General features: G+C 32.8%; 1 protein-coding gene and 1 long non-coding RNA gene across 8 annotated transcripts; both read left to right on the plus strand.

Moving 5' to 3' along the window:
- The first annotated feature begins 258 nt into the window (after window positions 1–258).
- Window positions 259–14,352, plus strand: LOC114261208 (uncharacterized). Of its 7 annotated transcripts, XM_082902647.1 has the most exons (5): window positions 284–420; window positions 2,098–2,491; window positions 11,125–11,160; window positions 12,104–12,450; window positions 13,745–14,352. In XM_082902647.1, exons 4-5 carry the CDS (start codon window positions 12,106–12,108, stop codon window positions 13,910–13,912), a joined length of 513 nt encoding a protein of 170 aa, XP_082758773.1. In that variant the 5' UTR covers window positions 284–420; window positions 2,098–2,491; window positions 11,125–11,160; window positions 12,104–12,105; the 3' UTR covers window positions 13,913–14,352. The 7 variants fall into 7 exon arrangements, with proteins under 7 accessions (XP_082758775.1, XP_082758773.1, XP_082758774.1 ...); XM_082902649.1 differs by lacking the exon at window positions 2,098–2,491 and having other exon boundaries at window positions 259–420; XM_082902648.1 differs by lacking the exon at window positions 284–420 and having other exon boundaries at window positions 1,768–2,491.
- A 2,401-nt stretch (window positions 14,353–16,753) lies between these two features.
- Window positions 16,754–22,161, plus strand: LOC114261207 (uncharacterized). The gene is made up of 2 exons (XR_014349143.1): window positions 16,754–17,381; window positions 21,329–22,161. It is a non-coding gene; the product is annotated as an uncharacterized LOC114261207 (long non-coding RNA).
- Window positions 22,162–22,738: the final 577 nt, after the last annotated feature.

Consider the following 22,738-nt stretch of genomic DNA (forward strand, 5'->3'; position numbering starts at 1 on the left):
AACTACCACGACACGTGGCACCTCGGCTGACACGTCGGCGTCACCATGCCACGTGTTGGTATTCAGAAAATATATCCCCACACTGCTCATATATAAAAGAAGGGAAGCAGGCAAGTCCTGTTGAATCTAACGCCTCGAAGTCCCTCATTTGTCCTGGCTCGATTGTTGATGCTTGGGCGAGTCGGTTTGCTTTGTTTTTTTTGGTCCTCCATTTCGCCTGCTGGTTTTTGGCTGAGGATGGTTCTCAGAATGATTCAGCTGCTTGATGCTGATGAGTCACCTGCTTGATTCTACCTCTTGGGAAAGCAAGAGACAACAAAAACAAACCGACTATGAATTGATAAGGAGAAATAGGATTATATATATACTTTCTGCTGCTGGTGTCGGTCCTATTTGTATCTGTAGCAAACAAAATAACCGGTATGTTCATCTTCTCTGTCTCTCTCTCTGTCAGTGTTCTTGTCTTACGCCTACTTGTATTTAATGTTATTATACATTCATGGCCTTATTTTATTGATGTTGTGTTGTTTTTTTATGAGATGCTCTGTTTTTTTTTTTTTTTTTTGGGTATGAGATGCTTTGTCCAACATGTGTTTGCAAATATCTTTGACTAAGAGGTTGAGATGTTTTGGCTTCCATATATTGTTCACCATGTGTTTGATAATATGCCTGAACCAACTTGAAAAAAACAACTCAGCAAACAAGAAATGGCAAACAAGAAAACAAATATACAAAGAACACACACACAAAGAAAAAAGAATCAAATCAGCAACTTCCTTAAATTATTTGAAAAAACAGACCAGGAAAACAAACAAGAAATGGCAAAACCAAACAGCAGGAAAAAACACACACACACACACAGCATCAACAAAATAAGGCCACGAAATCAGAAAGACAACTTGAAAAAAACATTTCTTGTGTACAGCAGATTGGTGAAAACAGAGTCAAGAGCAAACATTTGGCAGGACTGTAGCTTAGGTCTTGCAAAGGAAATTTAAGAGTTTTAAATTAGACTATATTATTGTTTTTGTGTTCTTCTTGAATTTTGATGGGCTGCAAAGATGGCTTTTTTCTTTGTGAGCTGATTTATTTAGTTTGGATAAAACTCGCTAGGATTCAAACATTAGAGAATCAATACAACCCATGTTTGAATTTTTTCTTGGCCACCAAGTTTGATTGGCCTCCAAACTTCACTCTCCTGTATATACATATTTGGCTTCTTTTGATCAATCGATGAAGAAATATTTTTGCTGCCTATTTTTTGTGGATGTGTGTTGTATCTTTTTACAAGTGAGCTTTCCTAAGAACCTTAGTCTGATTTCCTAGGCCTCCTTTCTTTTTTTCCCTCTTTCCATATTTTCTTGCTTAATTTTTTCCCTGTTGCTACAGTGCTATTAGCTGATTTCCTTTAATCACTTGTCCAACCAAACATATAGCCCTTATAAACCTTAAATTCAACCCCAAAACCCTTAAATGGCCTGTCCCAGCCATCTATAACCATCTCAGCTAAAATATTAAACGATTAGAAAATACCAAAATATTAAACGAGGAGAGATAATAGGAAATCAAGTAATCTAAAGAAGCAGGATAAGAAAAAAGCTCTTCAAAATCTGCTTAGAAAAAAAAGCCCCGAAAACTCCATGACAAAACAAGAGCTTCAACACACAAAAAAAAAAAAAAAAATTACTACCCAAAAGAAAAACTTTAAAAAAAAGGAGAAACCAAAGATTTATACATATTAAAAAAAAAACCTCACTTGTAAATATTATGTGAAACATGAAAAATCTTATTTTATCACCAACTACATGTTTGTCAAGCTATTCCTTTGAGATTGAAAAGAAGAAATAAAAAAAAAAAAAAATATTCCTTGTAGCTAACAGAGTTTCTAAAAATGCAAGTTAGATGAGAAAGGCCATTTCCTTTATTCAAATAATTACCCAATGAAAACTTGATATGTATATATATATATATATATATTCACCCAAATTTTGCTTCACTCCAATTCAACATAATTTTGCTGCATTCCTATCTATTACCTATATGAAAAGAGTGTAAGGATGGTGTAACACAGCTGCTTCTTTGGATGGTGTAACGCAGCTGCTGCTTTGGTTTGTAAAGCCGATTTGTGCTGGCTACGCGGCCTTCAACTGAGCCACGCACACGACAGTAGAAACAAACAATCCCACCATTCTTCCTACCAATTGCGAAGCCCTTCCTGCTGCTGGTACAGAATTTTGGCCTACTTCCCAAAGCTCCTCCCCGATCAGCCACGCCGAAAATGAAGAATAAAACAAATTTTACCCCTTCGAACAGCGGGAGATTTTGTTTTTCATGCCATCAGCAAACATGGAAATTCTCACAAGATATGTATATATCTTTTGTGGATGGAGTTGCTGTTGTCCTGTTCTACGAATCACCGTTGGTGTTCTTGCTACCGTGACGCTGTGAAAATTGGGCATCCAAAGCTCTGATCCTGCCACCGGAAATCCTGGTAACTACATCTTTAACTGTAATTTGATGCCTACATGATTTACCCACACGATTTCACCCCTGCCCACATGTTAAACAAATGCATGCCATGTGTTTGTTAATATGTCTCAATAAATAAAGAGTTCACCAGCCTCAATTTTCTGAATCAGACTCTGCATATTTGTTGTATCTGAAAAATCTAGAAATCCCCTAGATGTTGATTTGTGATTATGTATCAATTTTAAGCAGAATATAACAATCCCAATCAAACAATCAAACAATCAAGACAAAGAGACACAACGATTTTAACGTGGAAAAAACCATAATTGGACACCTCCAACTGTGATCAAAAAAACCACGGGCAACATCCACAAGACAATCCACTAAGAAGAATTAAAGGAATTACACAGGTATACTCTCAATTACCTAGCGAATCCACAACGCCTAATTGAACCAACCTTTATGTGCCTCTTCTAACCCCATCTTCACCACGGAATTGTCTTTCTGATGAGCCACTCCGGATTCCACCAAAGCTTCAGGCTCGAATTCTTCAGAATCCACAACTGAAGAATAACTCTCTCTTTTGTGTATAACAAACAAACCTTTGATGTACTCTCTTTAGATCATGAGTTGAATACTCAATAAAAACATCAAAGAAAACTAACAAAATCTCTCCAGATATAAATCTTAAGATCCAAAAATAAGATCTGGAGCAGTTCCAAAAAAGTAATTAAGTTTTTGGTAGAAAACCAACTACTTATAGAAAACCAAAAGCAATCCTAGTTTCAGAAGAAAACCAACTCCTTAATCAAATCTGGAAATCTGGGATCGCGCGGTCCGCTCGAGCGCCCTTTTCCCCGCTCGAGCGAAGACTTCAAATTCTGTGATTTCATACAGGCTCCACGCTCGAGCGTCGGTTTTGCCGCTCGAGCGGCGAATCACACCATCCAGTACTTTTTCAGGCAACTGCAGAGATGCTGAGAGCTTCCAATCCCCGCTCGAGCGTCACTTTCCCCGCTCGAGCGGGAAGGCCAAAAATGGAAAAACTGGCAAAATATAACATGATCGGACAGGCAACTTTTAATGCATTTTTGCATTTTGCTTCGGGGGCGCTGCCCCTCGACCCCGCCGTGGCGCTGCCCCGGACCCGCCAAGGGGCGCTGCCCCCTGGACCCCCGCGAGCTGATCGGGCAGCTCGATCCCCGTTATAATCAGCGAAGTGGCAATCTTGAAAGCATTAGCATCACAAACTTCTCTGAAAGGCACAATTCGGGTTGGATTCACATCTAACAACTCATAGCCTCACTGAAATATAAATGCGAATAAAATTACAACTCAAAGGAGTTTTGTCAAACGGGATTGCCAAGAAATAAAACCTAACAGTATCCATTCCACCTGGAACCTTTCACAATTAGTTGAACAAAAGCAAAATAAGACCCATCCAATTTTTTAGGTTTAAAATCCAAATCCAAGTAATAGAAAGAAAATGAAAATCCAATACCAAAAACCAAAAACATATGAAGCTTCTGAAAGGAAATTTTCTTTCCTAGAACACCAACAATGAAGCTAAGGAATCTGCGTAGATATTTGCCAACGAAGCCAAGTTCAATCATAAGTTTGATTAGATCATGGAAGCATCTTAATAGTTTGGCCTAGCTCTCTCATTTTACTAGGGTTCAAGCACCAGTCTTTGGCCTATGAGTTGTTATCTGAATTTGTAGAACATCAGGTTAATAGTTTGTTCAATCAATAATAAGATTAAGAAAAGATTTATAGAACTAAATATATATTTATGTATAAAAGAAAATTAGTAAGAGATTATAGATTTAAAAAATACATATATTATAAAAACAATTATCAATTGAACACACAATCAAGTTGTGTTTGAGAAAAACTAGCTCTTCAATTTAAAAAGAATAAATAATTAAAAAATAGGAGTCAAGTCTTGGTTTTCAACCCATAAGATTAAAGAATGTATTCTGCCTTCATCTGTACAAAATACGTAAGATTAAAATATTGTACATCAAGAAAGACAAAGATGTATCTATACACATTGTACATAATCACACTAACACATAGTACTTCTTCTTCTTCTTATCTTTTGTAAACAAATCCCCACTGTATATCTACTATAATGTATAATGTTATGAAAACAAGTTACGGTATGGAATGATATAGTGAACATATTTTTTTTGCCAATTTTTTTTGGGTTAAATATATGTTATAAGATATATACTGTATGCAAATTATTATCAAACCATCAGCATTAATATCTTTGTACATTACATCTGGACAAGATCGCATAGAATACTTATTGTCGATAACAATGTTATAACTATACAGTTTCTTCCCAAAATACATACAAGGAAAGTTTGCACGAATATTTTAATGTAGTTTTTGAAATTTAACTTGGCAGGTTATTTGGAGAAATTACATAGATGAATTATTTTTTTATTAGTAAATAAATATAGTGCTCTTCTCTATAGTTTTGTCGATTTTGTTATCAAATTTTTTTTTTTTTTTACTACCAATGTGAAGATATATTTACATCTAATATGACAGATAGCTATGTTCATATTGCTATTAATTTGTGAATAAATTTGCAAAGAGAAAAACAGAAGATAAATAAATTAATATAAAATGTAACTACATTTCACTTTTCAAATTCATAAACCAAACATAATTTTAAAAATATTTATATTGAAACTATACCACGACCCCCATGCGTGGAGTTCGTGGGGGGCCAACTAGTTTATTTAAAAAGTATAGAAAAATAATTTAAAATGAATTAAATTTGAACCATTTTATTAATATATATATATATATATATATATTGCAGTTATTATGTCATTAATTGTGTATTTTAAGTTCACAATAAGAAATAGATGTCATAAAATAAAAATAATTGGTAAAGATGAAAAAAATAGAATAAATTACAAAAAAAATTGTATTAATGATAAAATAAAAATAAATTTCATTTTATAAGTTTTTTAGTTTTAGTTTATTCTATATTAAAGTCTGTCATAAAACTTAAACATACCTTTTAAAAATAAAACAATATACATATATATAGATAAAATAGTTAAAATCGGTCAAAAGTCCAACCAACTTATACAAAAATAATTAATTAAAACTTTTAAGTTTTATTTTATTTTAACATTAAAATTTTTTTCAATTGAAACGTGCATAATACTACAATATCAAATGGGAACATATGTTTCCTTTTTTTTTTTTTTTCCTAATGTGGGATTGTGTAAAATAAAATTTGACAATTGCTCGGGTGAGAAGTTTATTTCGAATCAAACAATTTAATTAGGTCAATCTTTAGTTTATTTTGAATCAAACAAATATGACCAATATATTTTAATAAAACTGCTAAAATAGCGGTTAAACCAACGAATCAGTCAAATAAAAAATGATTTAGCATAATCGATTAGGTCAAAAGACCAACCAACTTACACAAAAACTAATTAACTAAAACTTTTAAATTTTACTTTAAAATTTAAACCATCTTAAATTGAAGCATACACAACACTACAATATTAAATAAGAGTATAAGATTCACTTTATATAAGTGAAACAACTCACTTTTTTTTTTCTTTTCCTGATGTGGGATTATAAAATAAATCATATCATAGATTAATTAGAGTTTTTATTTTAAAATTTAAACTGTCTTGAACTAAACTATGCACAAAACTACAATATTAAATGGGAGTATAACATTTATTTTATATAAGTGAAACAACTCATTTTTTTCCATCTTCTCCTGATGTGGGATTATAAAATTAATTATAAACTAATTAGAATTTTATTTTTATATGGTTAAATGAAGGTTAGCTAATGAATTTTTTTTAATTGTTTATAATTAAGAAAATCAGTATGAGAAATTGCGATTAAACCGGCTAATTAGTCAAACTAAAAATGGTTCAGCCTAGTCAGTTAGGTCAAATGACCAACCAACCTATACAAAAATTAATTAATTAAAATTTTTAAATGATATTTTAATTTTAAAATTTAAATTGGCTTGAATTGAAGCATGCACAATGCTACAATATTAAAGTTCAATTTATATAAGTAAAACAACCCACTTTTTCTTTCTTTTTCTGATGTGTGATTATAAAATAAAAATTTACAATTATTTGGACAAGAAATTTATTTCTAATCAAGTAATCTCAGTCGTTCAATTTTTAATCAGATCATTTTTTTAGTTTATTTCGAATCAAAAAAATCTAATCAATATATTTTAATAAAACCACTACAATAAAATTGCTAAAATCGTGGTTAAACTAACGAATCAGTCAAATCAAAAATAATTTAGCCTAATCAGTTAGGTCAAAAGATCAACCAACTTACACAAAAATTAATTAATTAAAATTTAAAATTTTATTTTAAAATTTAAATTACAGTATATTAAATTGAAACGTGCATAATACTACAATATTAGATGAGAATATAAGGTTCACTTTATAAGAGTAAACAATTCACTTTTTCTTTCTTCTCCCAATGTGGGATTATCAAATAAATCATATACTAATGAGCTAGCTTAATAGAGATTTTCTTAATTGTTTAAAATTAAGAAAATCAAGAAAATTAGTATGAGATATTGAAGGTCTCACAATGCTCCTCACTGAAAACGGTTCAGCCTAATCGGTTAGGTCAAATGATCAACCAAACCAAACCAAATCAAGCCTTAAGTCCCATCAAATGGGGTCGGCTACATGAATCCTTCTTCTCCACGCGGTCTTATCAAAGGCCATTTCATTAGTCAAATTAAGTAGATTCATATCTCTATTTAAAACGCTAGTCAATGTTAATCTGGGCCTACCTCGTCCCCTAACACTTCCATCTACCGTTATAGCATCGCATCTCTTCACTACTGCTTCTGTTGGTCTCCGTTGAATATGATCAAACCATCTCAAACGATTCTCTCTCAACTTATCTTCTATCGGTGCTACTCCTACCCATTCCCGAATACACTCATTCCTAATCCTGTCTTGTTTAGTCTTACCACATATCTACCTTAGCATTCTCATCTCAGCCGCACTCATCTTATCTACATGTTGTTTCTTGGTTGCCCAACACTTCGTCCCATACAACATAGCCGGTCTAATAGCTGTTCTATGAAACTTACCTTTTAGTCTAGTGGGTATTCGTTTACCTTTTAGTCAAATGATCAACCAACTTGTACAAAAATTAATTAATTAAAACTTTTAAATGATATTTAAATTTTAAAATTTAAACTGGCTCGATTTGAAGCATGTACAGTATTACAATATTAAGGTTCACTTTATATATATATATATAAAACAACTCATTTTTTTTTTCTTCTTTTTCCGATGTTAGATTATAAAATAAAAGTTAACAATAATTTGGATGGGAAGTTTATTTTTAATCAATCAATCTCAGTCGTTCAATTTTTAATCAGATCAATCTTTAATTTATTTCGAATTAAACAACGAATTAGTCAAATCAAAAATGATTCTGCCTAATCGGTGAGGTCAAAAACCAACCAACTTACACAAAAGTTTATCAATTAAAATTTTTAAATTTTATTTTAAAATTTAAATTATATTAAATTGAAACATGCACAATACTATAATATTAAATGGAAGTATAAGATTGACTTTATATGAGTAAAACAATTTATTTTTTTATTCTTCTCCCAATATGGGATTATCAAATAAATTATAAACTAATTAGCTAGCTGATGGAGATTTTTTTAATTGTTTAAAATTAAAAAAATCAAGAAAATTAGTATGAGATATCGAAACTCTCACAATACTCCTCACTAAAAACCTCATTTTCTTTATATAATATATAGATTAGTTACAATTATTTACATATTATAGAGACTCACCTCCTCAATTTTTTTATTTTTTATTTTTTTTCTTCTTCTTTTAGAAATTTTAAGGGGACATCACTCTATATCTATTAAACATAGAATCAAAGTAGAACATTAAAAAAATGGACAAAATATAATAAATTAAATTAATTTCTTATAACTAGTGTTAATATTTTTGATCAACTATAACTAGTGTTAATTACAAGTCCTAGCTCCTAAAGAATAGAATAAGGTATAAACTATTTACTTGATCAGGTGCTAGATTTTAATCTCGATTCTATTATAGACATTTTTAATAATACAAAAGAGTGTCGGGCACAATAACTCAATATGCCTCACTTTAATATACAAAATATTTTATAGTTGCTATCTTAAGAATAAATCATATTGTAGAAGATAAATTAGATATTCTAATGAAATTTTCTCTTATAATCAAGCAATGGATTGAATTGGGATTCCATTGCCAAATTTAGTGGTACATTAAAAAGGGATTTTTTGGTCCTTTTAAAAGTTATGGGACTAAATTGAATTGTAATTTATGAATCTATGGTGTGCACCCCACTTGGGATGCATATTATATGTATCCTATTATAATTAGTGTAATTTTATCATAAAATTCTATAATACCATTAACAAAATGTGTAACATCACCACAAATTAGTGCAATAAAAAATGTCGTAACCAAATCACAAACTTTTGTTATATAAATTAAAAAATTCCACAAACTTTTGTTATATGAATTATAAAATTTTGGATATTTTGTTATGATAATTTATAGGGAGATTACACATTTTGTGGTTGATGTTACGAAATTTTCTGATAAAGTTATATCAATTTGTGGTAGGGTATATATGGTATGAACCCCTAAGAGGGTGTACAAAATACGCGGAATGAATATGATCAAATGTGATACAAGTTCTAGTTATGGAATTTATAAAAGGGAGCAGTTTGCCTCCAGTTTGAGATCGAACTGGATGGTGCTGTTGGGCCTGTGGAGACCCACCACGGGTCCCGTTTTGATAATCCAAGCCGTTCAATATGTAGAACTCGTCGAGTACTATATGCTTGTAAAAAATCACGTTGATCGGATATCGATAGCTATGTGATCAGATCAGTTTTTTATCAACCGTTAATTTGTTCACCGTCCATTTTTTTTTTATACAGAACTGATTTGATCACATAGCTATCGATATTTGATCAACATGACTTACATTATTCCGCTCGCATATATATATTGAGGGTAATTTTGCACCTATTTCAGAGTGATTTATTTGTTGAGTGCATTATCCAGTGAGATTTGAGTCAGAGCATATTTCTAAAAGAAATTTGAGTTATGTTCTACTTTGAGATTGAAATTGTATTTGTGTTGGCTAAACTTATTCACACACTCCAGATTTTGAATATTGTGGGATATCTTTACTTGTTGCTAGTATTGGTTTTTCTGTTAAGGTGATGGGATTCATGGCTTTGCACTTGAACTGGTTGTATGAGAATGAAAGAAAAGTATTGAGGATAGTTTTTGAATTTTGTGGGTATATTTACTACAAACCCTCATAAGACTATAACTCATCCACTAGGGGTAACCTAGGAGTTTAAAGGTTTGTTGCATATGCTAAATGCAATCAATAGACCTACGAAAGTGGAGTTCATTTTGTTTGTTTTTAATTTTTGCTTTGCTTGAAGGGTTGAGTTTGTATTTCCATTTAAATTACATAGATCAAGTAAACTATTGTAGACTTTTGAAAAGAAATTCCACATGGGAGCTTTATTATTAGAATTGTACGATTCGCGATTTGAATTGTATGATTCGATTTGATTCAGTGGGTAATCGATACGAATAGGTTGTGTGAATTGCAAATAGTTATGAATCGTAGGTGAATCGGTGAACCGAATCGCGAACCTTAAATTGATTCGATTCGCTAAAATCAATGTTTGGCTTTCTTTTTTGATTTTTTATTGTGGGAAAAGGGTTCACACAACCTTTTTAAGGTTTTTAGGATTATGTATGCCATGTTTTGACTTTCTCCCTCCCTATTTACTCTCAAATACTCAAACCTTAAGCGAAAAAAAAATGAACATTCTCTCTCTACAATATTCTAAGCGTACATTTTCAATTTTATCTAAGTACTTGCATTTACAAAATGAATCTTTTGAAGGCATCAAATGAGATTTTTGAAATAGTTTGAAGATTTTGGTTTTTTAACCTTGTAAAAAGTTAAAACATTGTTGTTGAGTTATTGTTACTTGAAAATTGAAAGTTTGTTTGTTTGTTTTCTTTACTAAGAATGGTTGATAAGTAATGGTATCTAAAAGGGTAAATGTAACGTGGTAAACGTGAGAACTCGTGTTGACTTCTTACCCAAATCACATGATCATTATTTAAAATAATATTTTCATTGGTTTAAATCTAAATATTTCATATTTATTAGATATATTTAATATCTAAGTGTGTAGATATATTTTCGATTCACGATTTAAATTCCAATTTGACAACTATGCATGGGAGTGACAAAACATTAAATTGATTTTTTTCCATTAATTTTCATAAGTCAAATACAAAGATTCCTTGGTTGATTATCAGATTTCTTTGCAGGATTTCTTTTTTTTTTTGTTCTCTCTCTCTCTCTCTCTCTCTCTCTCTCTCTCTCTCTCCATCATTGCTTATAATCAATCTGGTAAATCTAGGGTTTGATTTTCGATCAGTTTTGATGCGACGAATTTAGATTTAGGATTTGATTTGAATTCAAGAGCTATTGTTTAGATCTGGGGTTTTGATTTTGCCTTCTTTATTAATTTCTCCTAATTTGTAACAGATTCTTGGTTCCTAGTTGAAATTGAAGAAAATTGAGGTATCCTACTCTTTCTCTACACGTGTATATATGAACATAAATATAGTTTCATTTATATAGAATTGTTTTCTTTTCTGATTTGTTGATTTGAGATTTTGTTTTTCAATTTTACAATGTTTTGGGCTTACTTTGCTTCTAATTTACATTGGGACATTTTATTAATGCAATTTTTGATGGTTGTCTTTTTCATAAGTTAAGCACTTTTTTATTATTATTTTTCAATTGGTGTTATATGATTTCTAACTAATATCTGTTGGTTTTGGATCCTTAACATTTGGAAACATTTTTTGTGGGGGTTTCAATCAGGACTGTTTCTATATGGTAGTTTTGAAGCTTTGAATCCAATTTAGTTAGGTGTTATGAAATTTATGGAGGCAATTCTCTTATTTGGAAACATGTTTTGAGTTTTAGATGGTTTTGAAAACAAATGCAAATGACAAGCGAAAGTAACAGTTTGATTTGCTAATAATAGTTGTATTTGAAGCTGTTTGGTTGCTATATATACTCTGTTTTCATGGATCTCTTGTATTTGTTGTCAAATTTTTGTGCTTATTTATTCAACTTCTTGTTTGTGGTCTGGATTTCACTTTGAGCCATAGTCGAAGTAAAATATAATCTGGAAATGTGTGCATATTTGATGGTGTGTTTGCTTCTGAATAGTCTGTTTTGGGCTTATCTATATTTTTGGACCACCCATTTGGTATTAGTACTTGAAATCTTTATGCAACATAAAAGGGTTTTAAGAAATGGAAAGGCATGATGTGCTTCTTATTTGGTCAATGAGTTACAGGTTTTGAGAATGAAGTGTTTTTGGTTGGAACTTTTATTGAAGTGTGTAGTGAGTATAATTTCTTTATTTATTATATTGCTTTTGTTTATTATGGCTGCTTATTATTGTCACATTATTGGGTTGTTGGTTGTGGTGGTTATCATATATATTTAGCCATGGATATGGATGAAAAAGGCCAGGGAAGAACAAGAGAATGTGGACAGATGAAGAGGATAGAGAATTGGTTTATGCTCTTTTTGACATGGTCAATACAGGAAATCACAAGGCTGACAATGATTTCAAGTCAGGCTTTCTTGGGGTGCTTGAAGGAGTGTTGCATGAGAAGTTGCCGGGGTGTGGAATTAAGGCTAAGCCACACAGAGTCTAGGGTCAAGACATTGAAAAGGGATACTGGAACTGTGTTTGATATGGTTAACGGAGTGGGCTGCAGTGGATTTGGATGGGATTTCAACACAAATATGGTGGTTGCTGAAAAACAAGTGTGGGATGGCTATGTGCAGGTATTATATTACCTTGAATTCTCTTCATTTCTTTCTTCCTATCTGTGGTGCCTTCCACTTATTTCACTAGTCATTTGTTGCTGCAATGCAGAGCTATTGAGGTCATTGTTATCTATGAACCTGATTTAAGTAGTGTCATTATCATTGATCATAAATGTGTTTCTTTCTATCCATGTCAAGTCAACCTTTGCATTGATTGTTAAACTCATGTTGAAGTTGCTGTTAGCAATGCTAGTTCTAGAATTTCATACAAAATGCATATTTTTTAAGAGAGCCAGCTATACATGTCAACACAACAACCATATTAACATGCATGTTCTGTATATTCTTTTCAAACCCAATAAAATTTAATCTATAAACAATCAAAGCATGGTGTATTTAATGATTTATAACCAGATAGGACTGTAGGCATACCTGAGGTTATGAGTAAAGACTTTGAAGATCTGACCTGTTCTTAAATTCACTCTGATCAAGGACAGATTAAGAAACATTTAGATAATTGTCCTCCATCTTTCTTTTGTTCTCCTTTCTCACCTGATCACTACTTCAGCTTCTTTTACTGGGAGCCATACAGCTGCCCATGTTATTGAGGTACACAGTGGTTTCTAGATAGGTCTTTATTATCTATAATTGGCACACTATTTGTGCTCATTGGAAATGGTGGTCTGCTGGGTTCAGGAATGCACCAAATGAATTTAATATTATTATTATTGGGTGGTTGGTAGATTTCTTGGGAAGTCTAAAAGGGTTGATGGTTTATCCATGCTCACGTATTTATATATATACAGATGTGATGAGGCTTGTGTGTGCTTTTGTGGGACAAAAAGCAGTGTGTGCAATGGTATAGCAACACTGCATTGTGTGTAGAGTGATACAAAAACATTTAGAAATTTTCGTAAAGAATCATTGGTGTGTTTGTTGCTGGAGCTATTATTGTTTGTCTAATAATGATGTTTGTGTTTGTCTTTTAAACTTTTTTGATAGCATGATTCGTTCAAGATCGTTGTTGTGAATTGAGTCAATTTCTCTAAGAATTGTTTCTATTTTACATCAGTGTTAAGCTAGTGAATTGTGTAACTTCAGCTCTTGTAAATTGACTAGTTTATTTTACATAGGTAGATTGATCTCGTTGCTTGATTTTTACTAAAATTAAAAGAATTTAAATTAAAATTTTGTGATCCATGATAGGTCAATTATTATGTTTTATTCACATGACCACACTAGAATAAATTTAGTATAAATCAATTATCTATGCTTTGTGATGTCTTGTTATTAAAATTAAATATTGCTGCAGAGCCACAAGCGTGCTGCTCCCTGGAAAAATAGGAGTTTCCCACATTGTGACATGTTGTGCATCATCTTCGAGAGAGATCGTGCTATGGGAAAACATGCGGTTACTGCTGATGATGTCTTGGAGGAAGTGAGCAGAAATGAGAGCATTGACACAAAATTTGAGTGTTGAAGAAATTGATACATTGTCAAATGCTTCCATCAACGATGAAGGAAACAGTAATAAAGGAAAGAAGAGGAAGAATAGTAGTGACAGGTTGGATGCCTTTCGTGAAGCAGTTATGATTATTGGCACCAAGATTGAAGAAGCAACAGATAAATTCAGTCGAGCACTAGGTGTGGATTTGGATATAGCTTTGAAGAGGGACAAAATCAACGAGGAGCTTTGCAAGCTTTCCAATCCATAGACGGTTGAGCGCTACGGAGCCATGCTTGCTATAGCACGTGAGCATGAGGTTACTGCTTGCTTCTTCACCTTGGAAGATTATGAGAAAGAATAATTTGTGAAGGCTTTACTTAATGGAGACCTCTGATGTCCATTATTATTACTTTGCTATATTCCTGTTTATTTCTTAGTTGATACTAGCTAATGTGTTGGATCTTGTTACTTTATTCTTTTTCTTTTTTATTCGATCTTCTTACTTTTTTTTTTTTTTTTAGATAGTCAAAATAATAACGGAACAAGATAGCAAAATCAAAGAGATGCCTCCCTCCTAACGAGGGTAAAGAAAGCGGAACCTCCTCCATCCATACGGAGAACTCCTCCATAGCAATCGCCATCCGAGCTAGACAATGGGCTACCGAATTCCCTTCCTGCTTCACATGCTTAACATCCCAGGAGTGGAATCATTCTAATCAACCAAACATGGCTCCAAACATAACCTAAGAGTGTAGCCTCCAAACCCAGCAATTTCACCACATCATAAGAATGGGGTATTTTGGCCAATTTATTGCAATGGCTCCAAACATAACCTAAGAGTGTAGGCTCCAAACCCAGCAATTTCACCATATCATAAGAATGGGGTATTTTGGCCAATTTATTGCAAATTTCATTCCATTCCAATCATCATTGCAATTTCACCACATCATAAGATTGGGGTATTTTGGCCAATTTATTACAAATTTCATTCCATTCCAATCATCATTACATAGGAATTGGAATGGCAATCATTCTTACATTGATTCCTATGTTATTTCCAAACATCGGAATAGGAATGATTATTCCTATCTCATTCTATTCCAAATCCATTCCAACCGTCATTCCATTCCCATCTAGCACCATTCTAATCAACCAAATATAACCTCAGAGTGTAGCCCCCAAACGCAACAATTTCACTACATCATAAGAATGTGAAACTTTGTTTCAGTTCAACACTTGCTTTCCCCTGTTAATGATCAATTGGAATTGTTAAAGCTGGAACAAACAGCCCACAATTATCTTTGTGTTTTGCAAGGTACAAAGTTGTGCACATCTAAGTCATCTGGTAACAGCCTAACAGGCAACAAACCTTGCTGGAAAATCCTAGCCAACAATGGGTGTTCTCCTCTTCCGCTCTGTACGCGCATCCTCCGCCCCTCTCCGCTCGGATTTTTTCCACCCCGTTGAGGAAGTGGAGTGGGGACGGGTTTTTCTTTCCCTGCCCATTCTATTCGGCCTCACCCCAAGTATACTTATTAAATATATTTATATGTGTAGAATATATATAATTTAATTTTTGTTTCACTATAGTAAAATTAAAACACTAAAATATTATACTTAATATTAATTTCTATTAATTTATTTTCTATCTTATATGTTATAATTGTTTTTAAGTATAAATTATTATCCACAATATACAATAGTACACATAATTTTTATTAATATTTTCATTATTGAACTTATCAAATTAACCCGTCACCTGTCTCACACTCGCTACACCATCGACATTCTCCGGTTAGTCCTGACCCCAATATAAAACGAGACGAGCGTGAATCACAACAAATCTATCCCAAACCTAGGCCGTGACCATTCCTGTGAATGTCAATTAATAGTTTATTAAAGATGGTGAGATAAGATGCTGAGTTCTTAGATCTACTGGCAAAAGTCTTGTATGGCGTGCACTTTGATTGGCCTGGAGCACCATCAGTCAATGGTGACTTGGTGTTCTAAGAGCACCCAATAATTTCTCCTTTCCTACCCTCCCTTTCTCTGTATCTCGGAAAATAGTAATACTACAAACTCAAAATTATCTGCTCAGTATCTAGAAACAAAAATTCATTTCACTCGTAGTTCATTAATTTAATCTGCACCAAATTAGGGATGACCATTTTAGTCCGATTCGCGGAGGCCCGCCCATACTTGTTCAAATGGGGTGGATCTTACCAGACCCGACACTTATGTGGGGCGGGGATGGATTATATTTTGGCTACTCGCAATGGGGGTGAGGTGGAGGCGGGTATTGTGTCCCCCGGTTCAAATCCGACCCGATATAATTAATAATACTAGCGGACGGCACACTCGATGCGTGTGCAATTCATATAATTAATAATAAAAATATAATAAAGAATTTAATATCATAATATGTATGTTGTTTAAGTGATAAATATGTTCTTAATAAAACTCAAGATCTTGAATTCAAAACTTACTTACGCTGTGTATAATTTTTTATTTTTATTTTGGCATATATAAAGTTGCCACGTGACATGAGAAAAAGAATGTTTCACTAAATCAATTTCGACTTTCACTTAATAATAGTATAAATATATAAAAAAATAACATATTAGTATATATATAATATAATTAGATATAAGAAACTAATATTAAAAGTCTGTAATTCTTTTTAAATATAAATAGATAATAATTCTAAAAGTCTCACTGTTTGTATATATGGGAATAAGAGAATTTTTTAGTGTGTTAAAAATTTAAATAGTTGTCAATTTTTTTTACTATTTAAAATGTAATCGGATATCTACACATATCTATAAGAGCGGGAATGAGATTGAAAAATTCCATCCATAATGGGATTGGAGGGATGGGTTTTGAAAATGGGGGCAAGAGCGGGAGATGCAACTCACCTCAAACGTGGCCACCCCTACAACGCATATACTCCATATACTCTATTGTAAATAAATTAATTTTGGAATTCCAAACTTTTCCTAAGAAAAAAAAGATTGTTCCACACAAATTTCTCCATATACTCTATTGTGAATAAATTAATTTTGAAATTCCAAACTTTTCCTAAGAAAAAAGATTGTTCCACACAAATTTCTTAGCCCGACTTGTCCGAATTACGTCGGAGCATTCAAAATTCAAGAAAATTGACCCTTTTCCCCTCCTTTATCTCTTTCTCTGAGACGCCTCTCTCTCTCTCTCTCTCTCTCATTTCTTCCTCAAACGCATCGCCCTCTCTCTCATCTCTCTCAAACAGATTCGGTGAATCAAACCGAAGGCGGAGGTATAGTCATTTTTTAACACATTTGAGTTGGTGCTCACTTGTAGGAAGATTCCCGCTCTGAAGTAAAGTCTTTTTTCCACACCACCGCGCATCGAAAGCGAACTTCTCCCTCTCACTGCTCACGTCTCTCTCTCTCAAACCGACGCCGCCGGAGGGGGTTTTCTCTCATCACCGACCAAGGAAAAAGATCGTATCTCGCCCTCTCAGGTAATCCCTGACATCGCGAAACTAGGGCTTTGGGTTTTGGGTCTTGGCTTCAAGCGAAACTAGGGTTTGGGATTCATTTGGTGTTATTTGGCAATTTGTGATTTATTTCTGTTTGATGTTATAATCATTCTCGTGGAATTAGTGGATTCATAATGCTCATATTGTAGCTTGTTTAGTCTCTCGATCAATTTTAAGTACAACTGGATTTTATGTTGAATATTGGAGTTTCAATTTATAGGCTTATGGAAAAAACCCTTTTATTTTATAAAACAAAAATAAAACTCAACAACTTTTAATCAAAGCCATTTTCTTTCATTTTGCTCAACTTTGGCTGTTTGTTATGTTTTTGTTGATGGAACCCCCTTGAATTGATCTTGGGGTATGTATTTATTGATTTTCTTTGGTTGATTGCATAGGTGGCTCAACCATTAGGCCAAATTATTTGAAGTGAGAATTTTATATGTTTTTTTTTTTTTTTTTTTTTTGATAGTTTGATATCTACTTGTTTAATTACTACATATATATATATATATATATATTGCTCTTTTGAAGATTTGAGTTGTGTTCTCTTGCCTTGAAATTTAGGTTCTTAGGGTGTGCGCACTATATGTTGTTCAATTATGAATGATTTTTTTTTTTTTTGGGGGTCAATTTGGTAAAAAATTAGAGAAAAATTAATTAAATTAAAATTTAGGTTGGATTCTTTTGTTGTTTGGTGGTCTGTATTGGGGTACAAGGATGTAAAGAATCAAATTTGGTACTCTCTGATGTTTGCTAATTTGAAACCAAGATAATTTTAAATAAGAACCTATTAACTAGGTGGATGCTATTGTCCTATTTAAGGTTTTTGTGGCTTGGTTGGTTAAAGCTATAAGGAATATCTCAATGTAATATTTAAGATGAGAAGACAACTGTTATGCCTCGGATTTACACGGTCCGGCTCACGTGACCGATGAATAGTAAATAACAACTGTCATGCAAATGAATATAATATAGTCACACAATACATCTGTTTATCCAGTTTTATACATTCCTAAATACATCTAAGTCAAAACTGAACCACCCTACATGGTTTTGAACACAACTTCACGTTACAGTCCACATCCACACATGTATACCTGAAAAACATTTTCAGCCACGTAGGGTGAGCATAAAGCCCAGTAGAGAATATTTCAAAAATAAATGATCATGATGCTATGCATATATACAATATGCCCAAATACATTTTCAAATCCATTTGATTTCTCAACAAAATCCTATCTTTCCAATTACCAAAACTTTTCGTTTAATCAAATCGTTTTCTGAGTTCAAATCATCTGTTTGATATAAAATCATTTTCCAAAAAACCAATCTAGGTATCTCAATACCAACTAGCAAAAACATTGCTAAATCAAATGCGACTACATCGCAGAACAAAAAGCAAATATATTGCTCAAACCATTTCCAAATGTCTTGTTCCAAAACCAACATAATAGTAAATAAAATGGGTAAATCTCCAAAACAAATACAATCTTTCAAAGAAATTTTGTCCGTAGGAAACCGTAAATCGGCACCCATGTAAATGTAGGCTATACAAGTACTATTATTGCCATTTCACAGAAATTTCATCCCCGGGATCGGCACCCATGTATACGCACGGGTTTTAGGACTTTCATCATGGACACTCAGGCCAACTTATTTCAACGAGACAATACTTACTTTCCAGATTCACCATTTTATTTACCCATTTCAATAGTACAATATATGTAACTCAAAATATTGTTTTTTCAAAACAATGCAAATGTCTCAAAACATAATGTGAAAATTTCCAAAACTTATTTCCAAAGCATACAGTTTCAATTTCCAAAATCCATTGCATGCTCCATGATATGAATGATTTGAATTTGCCTAATCCACAAGCAATTTCTAACACACGGCAATGTTAACCTTTACCGATAGCCAAAACAGTTATCTCTAATGCGATAGTTAAAAGATAACTATACAGATATATTTTTCCAAAAGAGTAATAACACCCGTTGTTTTAAAATCCAACAATCATTCTCCCTTTCTATCTCTTTCCAACCAAATCACTTACCAAAAATAATTCTAACTCCCAAAACAATATCATTTAGGGTTTTCTTACAAATTGGGGTTTTTCTATTTTAGAAAATCAAATGCAAGTTTGTTTACCAAAAACAGATTTAATAGCAAAATCATAGCCAAAACAACCCCCCAATTTGTACAAACCCTCAAGCCCAAAATAACATTTCAAAATCAACCAAATGACTACCAAATATAAATAACAAAATACGTCACAAATATGCTACTGAACTCATATTGAGTTTAGGAAATAGATCCTTCCTCTTGAAGTGAAGAGGAGAACTCGGAAAAAAACTCAAAGTCGATGACACAACGAAACTCTTAGATAAAAAGAAAGCCTTTGACGAGACTTACAATCTTTGTCAAAGAACCAAGGTGAAAAGATGCCTCTAACCAAGTAGATCTAGAGATCTATGTAAGAAAAGTTGAGTTTCTAAGAGAGAGATTCACGGTTTAGAGAGAGAGAGAGAGAGAGAGAGAGAGAGAGAGAGAGAGAAGAAGAAGAAGTGAATGAGAAAAGTGTGTTTGAGGTCTATTTATAGTGGTATAATAATAGCCCTAAAGTCAAAGAAAAGAATAAGTTAAACCCCCAAAAAGTTGAGTCCAAAACCGAACCAAACTTTATGAAAATAACTCACAGGGGTCGACCCTCAAGAAGAAAAGCTGAGATCCTAATGTGTGCAGCAGACAAGGGTCGACCCTGGGAACCAGTGGTGTCGACCCTATATTTTAGTAGTAACACCCAGAAGACAACATTAGACAAGGGTCGACCTTGGTACCCGTGGTGTCGACCTTGGTATCCATGGTGTCGACCCTATAAACCAGCAGGGACACTATGAGCAAGGCAGCAAGGTGGTGTCGACCCTCAGAAAGACTAGTGTCGATACCAAAACAAATTTTCCAAGTTTCCAAAGAAGTTTTCAACGAAAACAAACGTGAACGAACAATCTCAACAAGTCTAAATCGAATTGTATTCCTCCAAAACCAATATACATCAGCTCCAAAGACTACCAAGATGAAAATAAAGGAATTAGATACACTCTCCAATAGTTTAAAGGACTCAAATGTTACAATAACATCTAGCACATAAGACTCTTCCCGTTCTCCCTATAATCTTAAATTTCCTTAAGCATTGTCTTATTTACTAACTTCCATGTTCATGTTATGTTTTCTTTTGTTGCAAGTCCTCAATTTCATCATACTTACGTACAAGTAAAAGATAAAACTCCCTACCCCTAGCCGTGGCACTGGCGGGTGTGCTAATGTATTTGCTTGCTTTTAATTGATAGCTGGGCATTAGCTAGTGGGTGTGTCAATTAATTTGTTTGTTTTTAATTGATAGCAGGGCACTGACGGGTGTGCTAATTTATTTGTTTGTTTTTAATTGATAACAAGGGCATTGGCGGGTGTGCCAATTTATTTGTTTGCTTTTAATTGATAGTACGGCACTGGCGGATGTGCCAATTTATTTGTTTGCTTCTAATTGATAGCAAGACATTGTTAGTAAAAATTTTGTTAAAAAGTTGATCTCGTTGCAATCTTTTTCTTGGTTCTCTTTACATTCCTTGTCATTTTGTTGGGGGATTCATTTTCTAGAGGGAAAGCATATGCTTGATGAAGGTGGTGCTCAAGCGATGAAACAGACTTTTCTTTTGATGAAATTGCAGAATTATGAATATTTTGTTTTTCATTTTAACTGGAATGGTAAATTCACTTCAAATATAATTTTTTTTTTTTAATCAAATGTAATTTTAGTTTATTTGTGAAGGTAATACTTTTTTTTGACACTCTCTTCTCTATAGTAACAAATAATTATTTGGTTTAATTGTTATTTAATTTTGTATTGACTATTGCTTTATTGTTGACAGTAAATGGAAAACGAAGACGTTACACATGAGGAAAGGGTAGAATTTGAACAACAAATGAATGGATATTTGCGACTTATAGAATTTGAAAAAATTCATGGTTTTTTGTTAGATTCAAAAGCACATCTAAGGTGTGCGACTAGGTCGGTCCATAATTTGGGTAGGCAACTTGTTCAAAAGCCAAAAATCCCGGTCGTCACAGAACTTCATGTCCAATACATTGCTAGGTTGATAGACGAGTTTGGTTGGACAGGAATGCCAATCTACTCGATGGATATAATGTTCCCAAATGCAGCTCCATGGTTAGATATCGAAAATGCAGCAAATGCTCAAAGAGTTGCGATACTTAGGCCACATATTGAGGAAGATCAGCAATCAAGGAACGAGTTAATTGCTGCACATGATCTTCTTCTACAATTTTTGCATGCACTTGATGAACTGCAGCAACAAAGAGAGTTGTTAATTAGAAGCAATAGGGCATTTGTTTCAGCTGGTGCTCATTTAGCTAGTGAGCATTGTCTTCCTATAATGAGAGCAGATGATGTAGAATCCGTAGTCACACTCATTAATGAGTTTGGCTATAATGGCATCCCTCAACCAATTTATCCGGATGCACCAATGTTGTTGGAACAACCCAACAGGGAGGAAGTGCAAGTAATTTTAAATATGGTTAATGGACGATTTCATGTTGGTGGACAATTGTAAAAAGTTGTCGGAATTTTATTTGATTCAATGGTTTGTTATTAGTTGTTTTTTTTTAAGATAATTATTGTTAACGTATTGAATATGTTTAGATACTATTGATGAATGTAAAATGTTCAGGTTTTTGAATCTTCCTTTTAATGTGTATATATATATATATATATATGTATATATATATATTTGTATTAAGACTATTTTAAGTTAGATTTATCGATTGACACAACTCATGGAGTTGTTTGTATGTTTATTTGGTTCTAAGGTTGTAAGGATGTGATTGAAACTATTTTCTTTCAATTAGTACTTAGTATTACATTTATGTAGGAAGTGGGAATTGTTGGTGTTTTGAATTGGGATTCTTGCTTGGTTTTTATGTTAGCAAAAAAATAAAATAAAATAAATTGTTGCAATATATATTTTTGAGTTGTTGCATATAGAAAGTCTCATGGAATCAAGACCTTATTTACTAAACCAAACTTTTAAAATTCAAATTTCCACACGTGGTTATTTGAAATGGTGTCTTTAGACCACTTGTTGGTACATACCAAAAACCTTTTAAAAAATGTCATTTTGTCATCAAAGCTCTCATTTAAAAATCAATTTAACCCTTATATTTTTTATTATATTAATTTTATATTTAAACTATTGAATTTTGGATCAATTTCACATTTAGTGTCAATTACTATCTCAAATCAGACACAAATCAGACATAAT

Source organism: Camellia sinensis, chromosome 13 (assembly GCF_055761805.1).
Source record: "Camellia sinensis isolate YWXY chromosome 13, ASM5576180v1, whole genome shotgun sequence".
NCBI classification, from domain to species: domain Eukaryota; kingdom Viridiplantae; phylum Streptophyta; class Magnoliopsida; order Ericales; family Theaceae; genus Camellia; species Camellia sinensis.

What these genes read in the sequence shown, in the direction of transcription:
- LOC114261208 (XM_082902649.1), top strand. Translation starts at nt 12,106, where the DNA reads ATGGATATGGATGAAAAAGGCCAGGGAAGAACAAGAGAATGTGGACAG. An exon ending in TGTGGGATGGCTATGTGCAG is followed by an intron (nt 12,451 to 13,744) that starts GTATTATATTAC and finishes ATATTGCTGCAG; the next exon opens with AGCCACAAGCGTGCTGCTCC.